Here is a 19688-nt window from a genome sequence, read left to right on the forward strand (position 1 = left end):
TTCAAATTTCAGTTCTTGCCACTTGAGCCCAGTCTAGTCATCTATGGCTGTCATCCTTGTTAACACCAATATAAGTGGCCACAGAGGTTTGGTCTCCTGACAGAAAAACCCAGTAATGTACCTAATGTTCACTCTTTTGGTTATTCTGTCTTAAGTGTACCTTAGACTATCCATAAGTGTACCTCAGAGAAAGTTTGGGCCACAAGGCCTATGGAAGGTGAAAATTGGTCTGTTTTCTGTCCTTCGGGGTGTAGGAACAATCTTCTGTGTTATTCTCTGCACAGCTGCTTCATTAGTTTATCTCTAATGTTAAGGTCTGTCTCTGTTCCCCTGTGCATATGGCTGTTCACTATGGAAGCCTCAGTTCCTAAGTTCACAAAACACATCAGTTGAAAAGTATAGATTAACCAGGACCATCAAGTCAAACTTCAAGTTCCTGTGACAGAAAAAACTGATTGGCTTAGCTTGGGACAAATATCCACCCTAGGTTTAATTACCTACGGCTTGGTTCCAAGCCATTATAGTAACAAACATGGGTATTGGAGGTCAACATATAGTTCTCAGAGTCATAAGCTGGGAAAACAATGTACTTTTTGAAATTAGGACTCTCATGCTTGCTTCTTTTTTGTATCTCTGGGTATGATAAAAAGTAAGAATCTTATTTTATTTTACTTTTTTTTATAATGGTAGCCATGTACCCCAGCACTGTGTCACTGTTTATTGAGGTATTCATCCTTTCCTCATGGAATTATAATACTACCTTTGGCCCTTTAGTGTTTCTTTCATGTGTTTGTTGGCCATCTGGATGTCTTCTTTGCTGAAATGTCTGTTCATGTCTTCTGCCCATTTCTTGACTGGATTATGTGTTCTTTGGGTGTTGAGTTTGATAAGTTCTTTATAGATTTTGGATACTAGCCCTTCATCTGATATATCATTTGAGAATATCTTCTCCCATTCTGTTGGTTGTCTTTTGATTTTGTTGACTGTTCGTTCCTTTACTGTGCAAAAGGTTTTGATCTTGATGAAGTCCCAATAGTTCATTTTTGCCCTTACTTCTCTTGCCTTTGGTGATGTTCCTAGGAAGGAGTTGAGGTCGCCGAGGTCAAAGAGGTTGCTGCCTGTGTTCTCCTCAAGGATATTGATGGACTCCTGTCTCACACTGAGGTCTTTCATCCGTTTTGAGACTATTTTTGTGTATGGTGCAAGGAAATGGTCCAGTTTCATTCTTTTGCATGTGGCTGTCCAATTTTCCCAACACCATTTGTTGAAGAGACTATCTTTTTTCCATTGGGCATTCTTTCCTGCTTTGTCGAAGATTAGTTGACCATGGAGTTGAGGGTCCGTTTCTGGGCTCTCTGTTCTATTGATGAATGTGTGTTTTGGGGCCAGTACTATACTGTCTTGATGAGTACAGCTTTGTAAAAGGGCTTTAAGTCTGGAATTGTGATGGCACGAATTTTGGCTTGCTTTTTTAACATTCCTCTGGATATTCAGGGTCTTTTCTAGTTCCATATAAATTTTAGGATTATTCGTTCTATTTCTTTGAAAAAGTTGATGGTATTTTGATAGAGATTGTGTTAAATATGTAGATTTCTTTAGATAGCATAGACATTTTCACATTATTTGTTCTTCCAATCCATAAACATGGAATATATTTCCATTTCTTTGTGTCTGCCTCAACTTCTTTCATAAGTACTTTATAGTTATCTGAGTACAAATTCTTTGCCTCTTTGGTTAGGTTTATTCCTAGGTATCTTATGGTTTTGGGTGCAATTGTAAATGGTATCAACTTCTTAATTTCTTACTTCTGTCTTGCTGTTTATGTATAGAAATGCAACTGATATCTATGCATTGATTTTATATCCTGACACTTTATGGAATTCCTATATGAGTTCTAGCAGCTTTGGAGTGGGAGTCTTGTGGGTTTTCCACATAAAGTAGGATCTCGTCTGCAAAGAATGAGAGTTTGACTTCTTTGCCAAGTCAGATGCCTTTTATTTCTTTTTGTTATCTGACTGCTGAGGCTAGGACTTCTAGTACTATGTTGAATCACAGTGGTGATAGTGGACATCCCTGCCATGTTCTGACCTTAGTGGAAAAGCTCTCAGTTTTTGCCCTTTGATAATGATATTTGCTATGGGTTTTTCATAGTTGGCTATGATGATATTGAGGTATGTACCCTTAATCCCTACACTGTGAAGAATTTTGATCAAATTCCCTTGGAAAGCCATCTGGCCCTGGGTTCTTATTTGTTGGGAGATTTTTGATGACGCTTCAGTCTCCTTACTGGTTATGGTTCTGTTCAGGTTTTCTATTTCTTCTGGTTCAGTTTTGGTAGTTTATATGTCTCTAGGAATATCTCCATTTCTTCCAGATTGTCAAATTTGCTGGTATATAGTTGCTCATAATATGTTAGTATAATTGTTTGTATTTCTTAGGTGTTGGTTGTGATCTCTCCTCTTTCATTCATTATTTTATTAATTTGGGTGCTTTCTCTTTTCTTTGTGATAAGTCTGGCCAGGTGTTTATCAATCTTACTAATTCTTTCAAAGAATCAGCTCCTAGTTTCGTTGATTTGTTCTACTGTTCTTTTGGTTTCTATTTCATTGATTTCTGCTCTGATCTTTATGATTTCTCTTCTCCTGCTGGGTTTAGGCTTTCTTTGCTGTTCTTTCTCCAGCTCCTTTAGGTGTAGGGTTAGGTTGTGTACTTGAGACCTTTCTTGTTTCTTGAGAAAGGCTTGTACTGCTATATACTTTCCTCTCAGGACTGCCTTTGCTATATCCCAAACATTTTGAACAGTTGTGTTTTCATTTTCATTTGTTTCCATGAATTTTAAAAATTCTTCTTTAACCTCTTGGTTGACCTACTCATTCTTTAGTAGGATGCTCTTTAGCCTCCATATATTTGAATTCTTTCCAACTTTCCTCTTGTGATTGAGTTCCAGTTTCAAAGCATTGTGGTCTTAAAATATGCAGGGAATAATCTAATTTTTTGGTACCAGTTGAGACCTGATTTGTGACCCAGGAATTGACCTATTCTGGAGAATGTTCCATGTGCACTAGAGAAGAAAGTGTTGTATTCTGTTGTTTTGGGATGGAATGTTCTAAATATATCTGTGATGTCCATCTGGTCTGGTGTGTCATTTAAAGCCTTTATTTCCTTGTTGATCTTCTGCTTAGATGATCTGTCCATTTCATTGAGGTAGTCTTAAAGTCCCCTGCTATTACTGTGTTACTGTTGATGTGTTTCTTTGGTTTTGTTATTAATTGGTTTATATAATTGGCTGCTCCATGTTAGGGGCATAGATATTTAAAATTGTCAGATCTTCTTCTTGGACAGACCCTTTAAGTATGATATAGTGTCCTTCTTCATCTCTTATTATAGTCTTTGGCTTAAAATCTAATTTATCTGATATAAGGATTGCCACCCCAGTTTTCTTTTTATGTCCGTTAGCATGGTAAATTGTTTTCTACCCCTCACTTTAAATCTGGGGGTGTCTTTGGATCTAAAATGAGTTTCTTGTAGACTGCACATCAGTGGGTCTTGTTTTTTTTTATCCATTCTGATACACTGTATCTTTTGATTGGGGCATTTGGCCCATTTACATTCAGGGTAACTATTGAAAGATATGAATTTAGTGCCACTGTATTGTCTGTAAAGTGACTGTTAATTTACATTGTCTCTGTTCCTTTATGGTCTGTTACTTTTAGGCTCTCTCTTTGCTTAGAGGACCTCTTTCCTGTAGAGCTGGTTTGATGTTCACAAATTCTTTTCATTTTTGTTTGTCCTGGAGGCTTTTTATCTCTTTTTCTATTTCTAATGACAGCCTAGCTGGATATAGTATTCTTGGCTGCATATTTTTCTCACTTAGTGCTCTGAATATATCATGCCAGTCCTTTCTGGGTTGCCAGGTGTGTGTGGATAGGTTGCCAATCTAATATTTCTACCGTTGTGTGTTACAGACCTCTTGTCCCAAGCTGCTTTCAGGATTTTCTCTTTGTCACTAAAACTTGTAAGTTTTACTATTAGATAATGGGGTATAGACTTATTTTTATTGCTTTTTAGGGGGTTCTGTGTGCCTTCTGGATTTTGATGCTTGTTCCCTTTGCCAAATTAGGGAAATTCTCTGCTGTAATTTGCTGCAGTATACCTTCTACCCCTCTCTTTCTTTCTTGTTCTGGAATCCCAATTATTCTAATACTGTTTTGTCTTATGGTATTACTTATCTCTCAAATTCTCCACATCCTCTCCAACACATGTTGTTTCCTGTCTTGCTAATTTTTGCCATTCTAACTGGTGTAAGGTGGTATCTCAATGTGGTTCAAATTCTCTCCTTGTGGTCCAGTAGTAGTTTGTCTCTCTTTTGCTTAGCTTCTTTATTCTCTATCATTTGGTCTTCTATGTCACTAATTCTCTCTTTTGCCTCATTTATCCTAGCAGTTAGAGCCTCCATTTTTTATTGCACCTCATTAATAGCTTTTTTTATTTTAACTTGGTTAGATTTTAGTTCTTTTATTTCTCCAGAAACTGTTTCTCTAATATCTTCCATGCTTTTTTTGAGCCCAGCTAGCACCTTGATAATCATGATTCTGAACTCTAGTTCTCACAGATAACTAATGTCCATATTGATTACGTGCCTAGCCATTGGTTGTGCCTCTTTTCCTTTTTTTACTGGTGAGTTTTTCCTCCTTATCATTTTATCCAAGAAAGAATAGATGATTGAGAGAACAAAATACTAAAAGGGTAAAAACAACCCCAGAATAATATACACTATCCAAATCAGAAGAGACCTGAAACTGGGGGTGAGGGGAATGGAAGGGAAGAAAAACAATATAGATATAGATATAGATATAGATATAGATATAGATATATTTTAGACTGGCAAATAGAGCAGAGCCACACACTTGATTCATTTTGGGTGTATTTTGGTCTGTTAGAAGAAACTACCTCCCAAAATTTTAAAGAAAGAAAAAACATATATATACAAAAATAAGGGTAAACATGATGAAAGGATAGGATATGACTATAAAGATGAAAATTTTAGAAGACCCTAAGAAAGGAATTGATATGATAAGAAGTTGGTTGAAAAAAGAAAAGGAAAGAATGTGGTTGGGCTGGAGACTAGAACAAAGCTATGTGCTAGATTTAGGGTATATTTTTATCTATTAGAAGAAATTGTATCCCAAAATTTTAAAGAAAAAAAAACCCTATATGTATACAAGAAATAAGGTTAAGTTCAATGAAGGGATAAAATATGACTATAACAATGAAAATTGTAAAAGATTTTTTAAAAGGTATTGATAAAATAGTTTTAAAATGTTAGATAGGAAAGAGGGAAAATTTTAAAAAATAGAATAAGAAAAAAAATTGTTTTTAATTTAACTTTGAAAGACTAATGGATCATGGGAAAAAGCCATGAATTCTATGTAGCTTTTCCCTAGCTCTGGAGTTCTGCAGTTCTCATTAATCAGTGAACTTGGTTTTGGGTGCATATTCTTGCTGATCTTCTACGGGAGGGGCCTGTTGCAGTGATTTTCAAATGTCTTTGCCGGAGGCGGAATTGCACCGCCCTTGCCAGGAGCCAGGCTAAGTAATCTGCTTGAGTTTGCTCTCGGGAGCTTTTGTTCCCTGAATGCTTTCTGTATAGCTTTGGAGGATGGGAATGAAAATAGTGGCCTCCCAATCTCCGGCCCCAGAGGACCCAAGAGCTCAGGGCCCCACTCCTCAGTGTGCCCTCAGAGAAAAGCAGCCAGTTACTCCCATCCCCCTGGTCTCTGGTCGTACTTCGTGCTCACCCAGCTTGTCACCAGGTGTTTCTATCTCTGGTGCATGGGCCTATTTGGAGTCTCCAAACAGAGCAGTCTCCTGCAGTGTGCTCCTGCACCATTTCTCCCAGAGGATGAAGGAGGGTGTCTCCCCAGATCTACTGCTTGTGGGGTACCATCTCAAAGAGCAGTGGCCTGACTGTGCCTCAGATCATGGTTTAAGGTTACCCTGAACTGAGAGCCCACTCCTTGGCTCAGTCCCTGCAGCCGGCTTCTCTGCTCTGATACCTGCCTGCTCTGTGACACTCAAACACCCCTGGTCTTTCTGTGACCCCACAGGTCCTAAGACCACACTGTCCCCATGAGGGCTCCACCCCCATTTAGTCTCTGGAGCGATGTCCCTCAGTGGAGCAGATTTCTAAAAGTCCCAATTTGGTGGTCTGCTGCTCTTTCACTTGCCAGGAGCTGGCCCCTCCTCCCTCCATAGTCTATCTTCCCATCGCTTCAGATTCACTTCTCCACATATCCTACCTTCTGGAGAGTGGTCGATTTTCTGTTCCTAGAATTGCTGCTCTTCTTCTCTTTTATCTCCTATTGAGTTGGTAGGTGTTCAGAATGGTTTGATAACTATCTAGCTGAACTCCTGGGACCTGATGATATCCCAGTCTCCTACTCCCCGCCATCTTGTTCTAACATTTGTGTTATCTAGGATTCTGTTTCTGTTAATTTCTTTGTCTCCTGAGAATGTTTAGGCATTTTTTCCCTTGCTTATTTAAATATCTCATAATATTTGCTTGAATGCCAGATATCATGGGTCTAACAATGGGGACTGAGCTAAATGGTATTAGCCACTGGAAATGGGCATGTCTCTTCTTCAGCCATGCCTTTAGTGCTTGAGTCAATCTTATCATGAGTTGAGCTATCTCCTGGAGTAAGAGATTTCTACTAGGCAAATGTTGGTAAAGGTATTGTGTTTTTAGCCAAAGAGATTTTCTCACCCCTACCCCCAAAATCTGTAGGGGTTGAGTTTTTCATTTCTCCGGCCCGAGCTGCAATTCTGCTTTGTCCTTACTTTGTCCAAGATTCCTGAGAGTATTACTGGTCCAATACATGTTAATTTCTCAGCTTGGAGTTTCTTGGCTCACATACTGTAAACTTGTACCCTAAAACTGCATGAACTATAAATCTATGGCTACATATTCTCAAGAGATCTTTTTCTCAGCTGGATGTAAGACAGGAATAAAAAAACTTCCTTCATGTCTCCTTATGCATTGAGTTGGGTTTTTTCTATCTGTGGTTTCACCAAGCCTTTTGTGGGTATTAGCTTAATGCAAGGGTCTCAGTTCTAGCTTCCTGCTGCATACAGACTCAAGGAGCCCCTAGGTTATTAGAACTGACAGTCTCCCCAAGGCTAGTGTCATTTCAGCCCCCATACTTCCTTTTCTGGAATTCAATTTTGCCTGTGTTTCTGGCACCTGTGTTTTTCTATACTTATATTTAATGTATTTATGTATTATGAATGTCTGCCACCCATGTATTTTTAAAATGTCACATTTTCTCTACCAGTACTCAGTGGTAGGATTTTTTGGTTATTTAACCAGTCATGCTGCTAGAACCATAGTTCATAATTAATCCTTATTGTGCTTGTTCATGATTTCTAAAAGTTTGTTTGTTTATAATATGGTATAGTGATTGAAGCAGTGCAGACTCTAGTGTCAGGATATTTGAATTCAAATTTTCCCCTATCACTTTCTATTTTGAGATTTGGGTAACTTATTTGACCTCTCAATGCCTTAGATGCTTCACCTGTAAATGGGGATGATAACAACTCCTACATTATAGAAATGTTTTAAGAAAGTGCCTAATACACAATAAGTGTTCAATAAATGTTAGTTTTTAAAAATAATTATCATCTTCAAATTACTCATTTTAGTGTCTATATCTCAAAATCTGACTCTCCTTACTTTTTAACCACAATGAAAATACTTTGCTGCTTTATTAACACACCATTCTGGCTACTTAACAGCAACATTTTCTCCAAAATTACTTCCTCTGCCAGAAGCATGGGTGGGTAATGCTTTCTAATTCAGACTGCCTATGGATCTCAAATGTAGGCTAGCTTTACTGTTATACTATGCTTGAAATACAAACACTATGGCAGGGCCTCATCTCTCTGGATGCAGTTCGATTTTCCATTTATATATTTAATATTCACATATTTCTATTTATATATTTAATATATATTTAATATCATATATATTTAGCATTCATTTATATATTTAATATTCAATTTTCCATTTATATAGTTAATATTCACATAGGAAATTGAATGTCTTTTAGAATAAACAATAATCTCTAAACATTGTATTATCCAGAACATTAATTTATGCATTACTAAGAATATTGATTAGCATTAAATGTTAATTTACAAAAATTGCTACTCTTTGCAAGGGTATCAACAATACTATATTTTTCCTGTAACAAGGATATATAAGGAAGAAATCAGTAGATTTAAACAGGGCCTTGTAAGGTACTAAAAGCATCTCATCTAGTCAGTTTTTTTTTTTTTTAGATACAACTTTTGTTTTTAATTCTTTCCCACTATTCTCATTCTTTTCATTTTTTATATAAATTATTAACCTATTTACCGTTACAGTTTTTAAGCAGCTATATGCAAAGTAACTTTCTCATTTCCAGAACACTTTCCCACTGTTTGCTGTGATAGCAAAAGTAAATTTTGGGGCACCTGGGTGGCTCAGTGGGTTAGGCTGCTGCCTTCGGCTTGGGTCGTGATCTTGGGATCCTGGGATCGAGTCCCACATCGGGCTCTCTGCTCAGCAGGGAGAGTGCTTCCCTCTCTCTCTCTCTCTGCCTGCCTCTCTGTCTGCTGTGATCTCTCTCTGTCAAATAAATAAATGAAATCTTTAAAAAAAAAAGTAAATTTTAACTAGTATCTGGACTTTTTTGTATTTTTAATAGGATTTCAGTACAATTTGAGCTGGGAAAGAAAGCAACCAATCAGCTACTAATTGAATTGTTTTTCTTTTCCAAATTTTTATCTAAGTTCCAGTTAGTTAATATAGAGTATAATAGTTTCATGTAGAATTTAGTGATTCATCACTTCCATATATCACCCGGTGTTTATCACAAGTGCACTCCTTAATTTCCATCACCTATTTAACCCATCCCCCCTACCTCCCCTCCATTTCTCTGACTCACTTATTTCCCTTAGCATAGTACTCTCCAGCACTATCCAGGTCATTGCAAATGGCAAGATTTCATTCTTTTTTATGGCTGAATAATATTCCATTGTGTATAAATATTTCATCTTTTTTATCCATTCATTAGATAGATGGACATTTGGGCTCTTTCCATAATTTGGCTGTCTTTGATAATGCTGCTATAAACATCAGAGTGCATGGATCCCTTCAACCACTATTTTTGTATCCTTTGGGTAAATACCTAGTAGTGCAACTGCTGGAATATAGGGTAGTTCTATTTTTAACTTTTTGAGGAACCTCCATACTGTTTTCCACAATGACTGCACAAGTTGGCATTCCCACCAGCAGTTAAGAGGATTCCTCTTTCTCTGCATCCTCACCAAAAATTGTTGTTTCCTGTGTTGTCAAATTTAGCCATTTTGACTAGTGTGAGGTGGTATCTTATCATCATTTTGATTTGTATTTCCCTGATGATAAGTGATGTTGAGCATTTTTTCCAAAGACATGTATGTCTAATCATGTCTTCTACCCATGTTTTGGGAGGCATTGAGCCTTATAAATTCTTTATATATTTTGGATACTAGCCCTTTATCTGATCTGTCATTTGCAAATATCTTCTCCCATTCTAAAGGTTACCTTTTAATTTTGTTGATTGTTTCCTTCACTGTACAGAAGCTTTTTTTTTTTTTTTTTTTTTAGAGATGATGAGGGAATTTTTTTTTTTATAAACATATATTTTTATCCCCAGGGGTACAGGTCTGTGAATCACCAGGTTTACACACTTCACAGCACTCACCAAAGCACATACCCTCCCCAATGTCCATAATCCCACCCCTTTCTCCCAAACCCCCTCCCCCCAGCAACCCTCAGTTTGTTTTGTGAGATTAAGAGTCACTTATGGTTTGTCTCCCTCCCAATCCCATCTTGTTTCATTTATTCTTCTCCTACCCACTTAAGACTCCATGTTGCGGGGCGCCTGGGTGGCTCAGTGGGTTAGGCCTCTGCCTTCCGCTCAGGTCATGATCCCAGGGGCCTGGGATCGAGTCCCGCATTGGGCTCTCTGCTCAGCAGGGAGCCTGCTTCTCCTCATCTCTCCCTCTGTCTGTCTCTCTGCCTATTTGTGATCTCTCTCTCTGTCAAATAAATAAATAAATTTAAAAAAAAAAAGACTCCATGTTGCATCACCACTTCCTCATATCAGGGAGATCATATGATAGTTGTCTTTCTCTGCTTGACTTATTTCGCTAAGCACGATACTCTTTAGTTCCATCCATGTTGTCGCAAATGGCAAGATTTCATTTCTTTTGATGGCTGCATAGTATTCCATTGTGTATATATACCACATCTTCTTGATCTATTCATCTGTTGATGGACATCTAGGTTCTTTCCATAGTTTGGCTATTGTGGACATTGCTGCTATAAACATTCGGGTGCACGTGCCCCTTTGGATCACTACGTTTGTATCTTTAGGGTAAATACCCAATAGTGCAATTGCTGGGTCATAGGGCAGTTCTATTTTCAACATTTTGAGGAACCTCCATGCTGTTTTCCAGAGTGGCTGCACCAGCTTGCATTCCCACCAACAGTGTAGGAGGGTTCCCCTTTCTCTGCATCCTCGCCAGCATCTGTCATTTCCTGACTTGTTGATTTTAGCCATTCTGACTGGTGTGAGGTGATATCTCATTGTGGTTTTGATTTGTATTTCCCTGATGCCAAGTGATATGGAGCACTTTTTCATGTGTCTGTTGGCCATCTGGATGTCTTCTTTGCAGAAATGTCTGTTCATGTCCTCTGCCCATTTCTTGATTGGATTATTTGTTCTTTGGGTGTTGAGTTTGCTAAGTTCTTTATAGATTCTGGACACTAGTCCTTTATCTGATATGTCATTTGCAAATATCTTCTCCCATTCTGTCAGTTGTCTTTTGATTTTGTTAACTGTTTCCTTTGCTGTGCAAAAGCTTTTGATCTTGATGAAATCCCAATAGTTCTGTACAGAAGCTTTTTATCTTGAGGAAGTCCCAATAGTTTATTTTTGCTTTTGTTTCCCTTGTTTTAGGAGACCTATCTAGTAAGAAGTTGTGACAGCCGATGTCAAAGAGGTTACTGCTTTTGTTCTCCTCTAGGATTTGGATAGTTTCCTGCCTCGTGTTTAGGTCTTTCCTCCATTTTGAATTTATTTTTTGTAATGTGTAAGAAAGTAGTCCAGTTTCATTCTTTTCCATGTTGCTGTCCAGTTTTCCCAACAACATTTGTTGAAGAGACCATCTTTTCTCCATTCTTTTCTGCTTTGTCAAAGACTAGTTGACTATATAGCTGTGGGTTCTGCTTTTGTACAGGTGCTATACTGTCTTCCTTACTACAGCTATAATATAACTTGACATCCAGAACTGTGATGCCTTCAACTTTGCTTTCCTTTTTTAAGATTGCTTTGGCTCTTTGGGGTATTAGTTTCAAACAAATTTTAGGGTTATTTGTTTTGGCTCTGTGAAAAATGCTGATTATTTTGTCTTTCGAAAGGAAAGGAAAATTTTTAAAGAGATTTTGTGTTTTGTTTTTGGACAAAGGAAAATGGGATTTTATCCCTAGAAGTTGAAACAGAAAGACAATGTCTGAGAAAGCCAAAACAACTTACTAACATTTTTTAAAGATGATTTAATGCACTGTACTGAATATAAAAGGACCCTAAGGCAGTTAGTATCATCACTGAGGAAGAGGAAAGCTGATCGTATGTTCGATATCTTCAACCATGAATTATTTGTTCTTGAGCAGAAAGCCTTTACCATAATTACATAGAAAAATTTATTAAATAGATCTCAAATATATACCAGACAAAATTTGGAAATTAGTTTATGGCTCTACTCAAACCTGAGGAAATCCATTAGAGGCTGGTGGGTCTCTTATTTTAAAATTTTATCGCATGTAGCACTGGGTGTGGTGCAAAAATAATGAATACTGTTATGCTGAAAATAAAAAAAAATAAATAAATAACTTTATTTTTATATTATATTAATAGATGTCATTTATTAAAATAACCATGAAGATCAGGCATTATATTGGAAAGAGCACAACTTAGAGGTTCACAAGATTATACTTCTGACATGGAACTAGTTTTGGAACCTTGGACAAAGTACTCTCTGAGACTGAATTTCCTCATTTCAAAAATAAGTGACTGGGGCCTCTGAGTGGCTCAGTTGGTTAAGCATCTGCCTTCAGTTCAGGTCATGAATCCAGGGTACTGGGATGGAGCCTGCATCAGCCTCCCTGCTGAGGGGGAACCTACTTTTCCCGCTGCCTCCTGCTCCCCCTGCTTGTACTCTCTCTCTCTCTGTCAAATAAATAAATAAAATCTTAAAAGTGAATAAATGATTGACAATAAAACTCCTTTTTAGTTTTCTCTCAAAGGACTCTTGTGAAGATTAATCCTGATAATGTATGTGAAACACTTTGCTTTTGTACAGATTGATGGTGTTCGTTATTTAAATTACATAATTAAAAAAATTAACATCTAAGTATTCCTCTCAGAATGTCTCTTATTATATTCTAGGCCTTTAATGATTGACCCACAGGGTCAAGCCAATAAGTGGATCAAAAACTCTGAAAGAGAAAATCAGCTTAGTGTTATTAAGCTATCCGATTCAGACTATATGAGAACATTGGAAAACTGTATTCAGTTTGGAACTCCACTTCTTTTAGAAAATGTTGGCGAAGAACTGGACCCCTCTTTGGAGCCTTTACTACTTAGACAAACCTTTAAACAAGGTACAAGTTAATTAATAGTTGCTAGAACTGGAAGATGGTTCAATGGTCTTTGAGGCAAGAAAGTCACTACATAAATTTAAGTATAATATTAATAACTCAGAACTTCTGTGTCATTATTATATGTGAAAAGAAATTTAGAACAAGTATCAGGAAAGAATTTTGGTCAGATAATCTAAAATAAATATCTTGCCTTCTGTTCATTATGTTAACCACTGTTATCTAGACTGTTACTCAGTAGAGAACATAAAGAAGTTGAGGCCAGCCTGAAATCTCTGTCTTGTGACCATGGAGTCACAAAGTCCATTATTATGAATAGTAATGGTTAATGTGACTAGCGTTGACTTTAAGTAAACATTGCCCACCTTAAGTCTTCTGCTTATAAAAATTTTATCGTGCCACACTCTAGTACTTCTTTTTTCTTTGCTCAGCTTTTAGTTTTTATTTAAATTCTAGTTCATTACCATATAGTGTAATATTGGGTTCAGGAGTAGAATTTAATGATCCATCACTTACATATAACCCCCAGTGTTCATTACAAGTATCCTCCTTAATACTCGCCACTCTTTAGCCCATCCTTGGCCCACCTTCCTTCCAGTGACCCTCAGTTTGTTCTCTGTAATCAAGAGTCTCTTATGGTTTGCTTCCCTCTCTTTTTTTCCCCTTCCCCTATCTTCATCAGCTTTGTTTCTTAAGTTCTATGTATGAATGAAAGCATGTTATTTGTCTTTCTGACTGACTTGTTTTTCTTAGCATAATACACTCTAGCTCCATTCACATCATTGCGAATGGTAAGGGTTGAGGGTTGAGTAGTATTCCATCGTATGTATATACCACATCTTTATCCATTCATCAGTTGATGGACATTCAGGCTTTTTCCATTACAAATTCTAGTACTTTTAAGAGTTTCAGTCGTATATAAATCATGTTGGAATCATGATTGAGAATTGATAGAGGAGGTAAGATAAAAAGGTATCTTAATTTGGAAGTCTCCAGAGAAAATGTCTTATGTCATCCCAGAATGAATGAGTCCTGATGTATAATTGCTTACTTGCCTCTATGACTTTGTCACATCTCTATTCTATTTTAAATTACTTTAGGACCCTTTACTTGTAACCTAGGAACAGCCTTAAGAGAGGGAGGGGCTATACAACTTTGGCTTACTTACCATGCATTTATTTTCTGAAATATAGGTGGCATTGATTGCATCAGACTTGGTGAGGTCATTATTGAATATTCCTTTGATTTCAAGTTTTATATCACCACAAAACTGAGAAATCCACACTATATGCCAGAACTGGCTACAAAGGTGTCTTTACTCAATTTCATGATAACTCCAGAAGGACTTGAAGATCAGTTACTAGGTATTGTTGTTGCAAAGGAGAGGTATGTATTTTCTTATATGCTTCCAGATGGTCTAGAGAGGAAAATTTGTAGGCCATTAATACTTTTGTTATGTGATTATTTCAAAACCTTATCAAATTTTATATTTTGTTATTATAAGTATATAGTCCTTTAAAATAGCCATCCTTGGGGTGCCTGGGTGGCTCAGTTGATTAAGCATGTCACTCTTGATTTTGGGTTGGGTCATGAGATCAAACCTCACTTCAGACTCCATCCTGAGTGTGGAGTCTGCTTCAAATTCTCTGTCTCCCTCTCCCACTGCCCCTCCCCTCTGCTCATGTGCACACCCTCTCTCTCTCAAAAGGGAAAATTGCCATTCTATAAGTAAGTTGTAAGTTGTAAGTCAACCATGCTATACTGGACTCTTAGTATGGGTAGTAGGATTCAGGTGACATATCATGACTTCTGACTTGTATCTGATTGTTTGAGCCAAAAAAGTTCACCCAGGAGAATCATGGGTAAGTTTTATTATTTTTTCACTCTTTATGTACTTTTTTTATTACTAACATGTGCTATTTGTGTGTGTGTGTTATGTTTTTTAAAAAAAAGAAAAGATATTACAGCTACAAGTAAAGAATTACTTCCTGAAGGAAATCTCTGATTTCACTTGGAGCTTAACATAACATCAAGCAGTCTATTACATGAAATCAAATTATAAGTGAAATTACACAATCATTAATTTTGTTACTTCCAATATATTAATCCTACTTGCATAGTATCCAAGACACACCATGTCCTAACAAATTCTATAACATGCTAAATTATGTTATTTTGAAGTTTTATACTATCTTTGTGAAGTTGTTAAGTGCCAGTTTTATCTTTTACTTGAAAAGACAATTGTATGACAAGTCATCTTTTTTGCTCTTGTGGAAGACATGGTGAAAATAACACTGTGACAAAGCCAAGGAGTAGATAAGAAGTTGACTATTGTGTTTCTTCTCCAGTTCCTATCCTCACATAACCATCTCAGCCATATGGATAAACTTAACACATTCTTGGAGTTACTGTGGTACATGTTTTTGCCACATTTTACATATATACAACTTGTGATCATTTTTTTGCTCAGATTTCTCAAATTATCATTTGTATGGAATTAACTTTTTTTCTTAGGATAAAGTTTGTGTTACAAATCTTAGTTTGTGTTACATATCTACACAGATATTTAAATGTCTGCAAAATTGTGATATCTAGTATTTAGATATGAATTTAAATAAAGTACTATAAATTTAGATTAAATGTTTCTATCATTTTAGACCGGAATTAGAAGAGGAGCGAAATGCCCTTATTCTTCAGTCTGCAGCTAATAAGAAGCAGCTAAAAGATATAGAAAAAAAAATTTTAGAAACACTATCATCTTCAGAAGGGAACATTTTAGAAGATGAAAGTGCAATTAAAGTCTTAGACTCTGCTAAAATGATGTCCAATGAAATAACAAAGAAACAGCAGGTGAAAAATCCTAGCAACATTTTTAAAAAAAATGTTATTTAAATTCAATTAGCCAATTATCATTTGTTTTTGATATAATGTTCAGTGATTCATCAGTTCAGTATAACACCCAGTGCTCATCACATCACGTGCCCTCCGTAATGTCCATCACCCAGTTACACTGTCCCCGCACCCACCTCCCTTTCTGCAACCCTGTTTGTTTCCTGGAGTCCAGAGTCTCATATGGTTTGTCTCCCTCTGATTTCTTCCCATTCAGTTACCCCACCAATCCCTGTTGTCCTCTGCACTATTTCTTACGTTGCATATATGAGTGTAACCATTTGATAATTGTGTTTCTCTGATTAACTTATTTCACTTAGCATAATACCACCCAGTTCCATCCATGTTGATGTAAGTGTTAGATATTCATCCTTTCTGATAGCTGAGTAATATTCCATTGTATATATAAATGACATCTTCTTTATTCCATTCATGTGTTGAAGGGCATCTCGGCTTCTTGCAGTTTGGCTATTGTGGATGTTGCTGCTATGAACATTGGGGTGCATGTGCTCCTTCTTTTTACTACATCTGCATTTGGGGGTTAAACAACCCAGTAGTGCAGTTGCTGGGTTGTAGGGTAGCTCTATTTTTAACATCCTGAGGAACCTCCAAACTGTTTTCCAGAGTGGCTGCCCCAGGTTGCATTCCCACCAGTAGTGTAAGAGGGTTCCCCTTTCTCCATATCCTTACCAGTATCTGTCATTTCCTGACTTGTTAATTGTCAACACTTTGATTCTTTTTCAGTTTCCTTCCAGTATAATTTTGGGGAAAGTTTGTTTGCAAGAACAGAAGCCTATTCAAATTAGCTCAAATTAGAAAAATACAAGGGCAACATAAGGAATATAGTCAATGATATTATGGTGCCCTATACTGACAGATGGTAGCTACACTTGTGATGAATATAGCATAGCATAAACTTATCCAATCACTATGTTGTATGCCTGAAACTAATGTATCATTGTGTGTCAACTAGACTGAAAAAAATATGCAAGGAGCATTTTATTTTTCCAATTATGGAAGTATATACAGGCCTCAAGAATAATTGGAATGTTTCTATGCTCTTTGTCCCTCTTTAAGATTGAGTAGTCCTCATCTGTACCTCTCTGCTCCATAAAAAGTCTAGTGTCTCCTGTAAAACTATTGTATCTGTGCCTTCATACATTTGTCTTGAAGGTAGAAACCAAATTTGGTTCCATTATTTTTTACTAGCAGGAATGCCCAGTATCACTTGACTTCAGTTTCTGAAGTCTTAAAGTTCTAATTCCCTGGGAGAAAAATTGATTTAGTTTGTCTTGGGTCAGTTCTATCTCCACCTCCTGACTGACTCAGCTACAAACAGGATCGTTCAGTATAAACATGATACATGGGTGCACTCATTCAGCAGTGTCTGCATAGCGTGTCCAAAGAAGGAAAAATGGTGGATAAATCCTCTACACATTTTTCCTATAGAATAGCAATCTATCAGATCAAGTTGTCAATTGGAAAGCTGTTACCTTGGATAATTTTTTTTCTTTTGGGGTTGAATATTAGCTAACACCCATATTATATCCAGAAAAGTTAAACATATGAGAAGCTAGTTTTAAAAGGTACTCTTCATGTCTAACCGCATCAGCTAAGAACTATTTCTGAATATCTGCTTTGCCAGACTTTGAGCTGGGTTCTGGTGTGCGTGTTGACATCATAAATACACGTGTACATATGCTCTCTTTCTCCCTCTCTCTGACCTATTAAAATAAGGTGAGTGACATTAGTAGACACATGTCAGATTCAGACAAGAAATAAGCAAAGATTGACAGTTCTGGTATTTCTGAAACAAAAAACACAACTTTAAACTATTTTTCATCCATTGTTCTCTTCCCTGTCTTCTTCAACCTTCTCTCCCTCCCTAGTTCTTTCCTTCCTTTCCCTTTCTTTCTATCCAACTTTTAGCATAATAAAGCATTTTCTTATAAACCATGCCTCTATGACCCTGCAATTGCACTACTAGGTATTTACCCCAAAGATACAGATGTAGTGAAAAGAAGGGCCATCTGTACCCCAATGTTTATAACAGCAATGGCCACGGTCGCCAAACTGTGGAAAGAACCAAGATGCCCTTCAACGGATGAATGGATAAGGAAGATGTGGTCCATATACACTATGGAGTATACATCCTCCATCAGAAAGGATGAATACCCAACTTTTGTAGCAACATGGACGGGACTGGAAGAGATTATGCTGAGTGAAATAAGTCAAGCAGAGAGAGTCAAGTATCATATGGTTTCACTTACTTGTGGAGCATAACAAATAGCATGGAGGACATGGGGAATTAAGAGAAGGGAGTTGGGGGAAATTGGAAGGGGAAGTGAACCACAAGAGACTATGGACTATGAAAAACAATCTGAGGGGTTTGAAATGGCGGGGGGGTGGGAGGTTGGGGGAACCAGGTGGTGGGTATTATAGAGGGCACGGATTGCATGGAGCACTGGGTGTGGTGAAAAAATAATGAATACTGTTTTTCTGAAAATAAATTAATTTATTTTAAAAAATACCGTTATGCTGAAAAATAAATAAATAAAATTAAATTTTAAAAAACCATGCCTCTATAATTTTATCATTGAGTTTGGGGTTATTGACTTAAATATAAAATTTATTATATGAAAAATACATAATTAAAAAGCATATTTTCTATTTATCTGGACTTTTCTAGATTGCAGAAAAAACGGAACTCAAAATAGCGGAGTCTCGAGAAGGCTACAGAGCCATTGCCAAACATTCATCAGTCTTATTCTTCAGCATTGCAGACCTGGCTAACATTGATCCCATGTACCAATACTCTCTCACCTGGTTTGTCAACCTTTATATCAACTCCATTCATGACAGGTAAACATTCCCTAGCTTCATTCATCCTCTTTAGGTTGGACTTTCACCATCCTTTCCATAAAAAATACATAACTTTTTTCTTACTATGTAGTATGTATTCATTATAGAAAATTTAAAAACATGGAAAGGTTGAAGGGCATCTGGGTGGTGCAGTCAGTTAGGCATCTGACTCTTAGTGTTGGGTCAGGTGGTGATCTCAAGATGGTGAGATTAGGCCGCATGTGGGACTCTGAATTCAGTTTGGAGTCTGCTTGAGATTCTCTCTCTCTCTCCCTCTCCTGTTCATGTTCTCTCTCTCTCTAGAAACAAACAAACAAAAATTTTTTTTTAATATGGAAGAGTTAAAAGAAAGGGAAAAAGAAAGCCCCCTTTTATTCTAAGTTTTGTTTCACCTCTACCCAAGAAATATGCATAGAAGGATTAGCTTTAGTCCTTCCCCCACCTCCTTTAAATATTTTAATATGGCACTTGACTTATCCATACTGGCAACTCCAATACCGTTCTCCACCCTAGAGACCTCTAAAAAGCTTCAGTCCCAGGGTGCCTCATTGGCTCAATCAGTACAACATGCAACTCTTGGTCTCAGGGTTGTGAGTTTGAGCCCCACACTGGGTGTAGAGATAACTTAAAAATAAAATCTTGAGAAGCCTGGGTGGCTCATTCCATTAAGTGTCTGGCTTCAGCTCAGGTCATGATTCCAGGGTCCTGGGATTGAATCTTGTGTCCGGGTTACCTGCTCAGTGCGGAGACTGCTTCTCCTTTTCCTTCTGCCACTCCCCAGGCTCTTGTTCTCTTGTGCATATGTGCTCTCTCTCCCAAATAAATAAATAAAATCTGAAATAAGTAAATAAATAAAATCTTTTTTTAAAAAAATATTTTTTAAAAAGCTTCAGTCCACATTTCTAATTGCTAGATATTTTCTCTTTAATCAGTTAATGAATGTACACAGATTTTGGAGTCAGACTAGAGCAAGAGGTTAAGTCTCAGTTCAACACATAGTAACTACATTGATACAGGCAAGTCAGCTAACCTTTCTGTAATTGCTTAAATTTTCCTTATCTATAAAATAGAGATAATAATAGTATCTACCTTTTAGAATTGTTATGAGAATTTAATATCTGTGAAGTGTTTATCACACTATCTGATATTTAGTAACTGCTATATTTGTCAAGTAGAATAAAAGTATGATTTG

General features: G+C 37.0%; 1 protein-coding gene across 7 annotated transcripts in view; it reads left to right on the forward strand.

The window, feature by feature from the left end:
* The window catches only part of DNAH12 (dynein axonemal heavy chain 12), a 228390-nt gene that overhangs the window by 162561 nt on the left and 46141 nt on the right, over positions 1-19688 (forward strand). For all 7 annotated transcript variants that reach the window (XM_082738549.1, XM_082738550.1, XM_082738545.1 and 4 more), the window contains 4 exons: positions 12534-12748; positions 13939-14131; positions 15403-15595; positions 18324-18496. In XM_082738549.1, coding sequence (XP_082594675.1) covers positions 12534-12748; positions 13939-14131; positions 15403-15595; positions 18324-18496 — 774 coding nt within the window. The remainder of the gene's footprint in view (positions 1-12533; positions 12749-13938; positions 14132-15402; positions 15596-18323; positions 18497-19688) is intronic.

Source organism: Mustela nivalis (genome assembly GCF_964662115.1).
Source record: "Mustela nivalis genome assembly, chromosome: 1".
NCBI lineage: Eukaryota > Metazoa > Chordata > Mammalia > Carnivora > Mustelidae > Mustela > Mustela nivalis.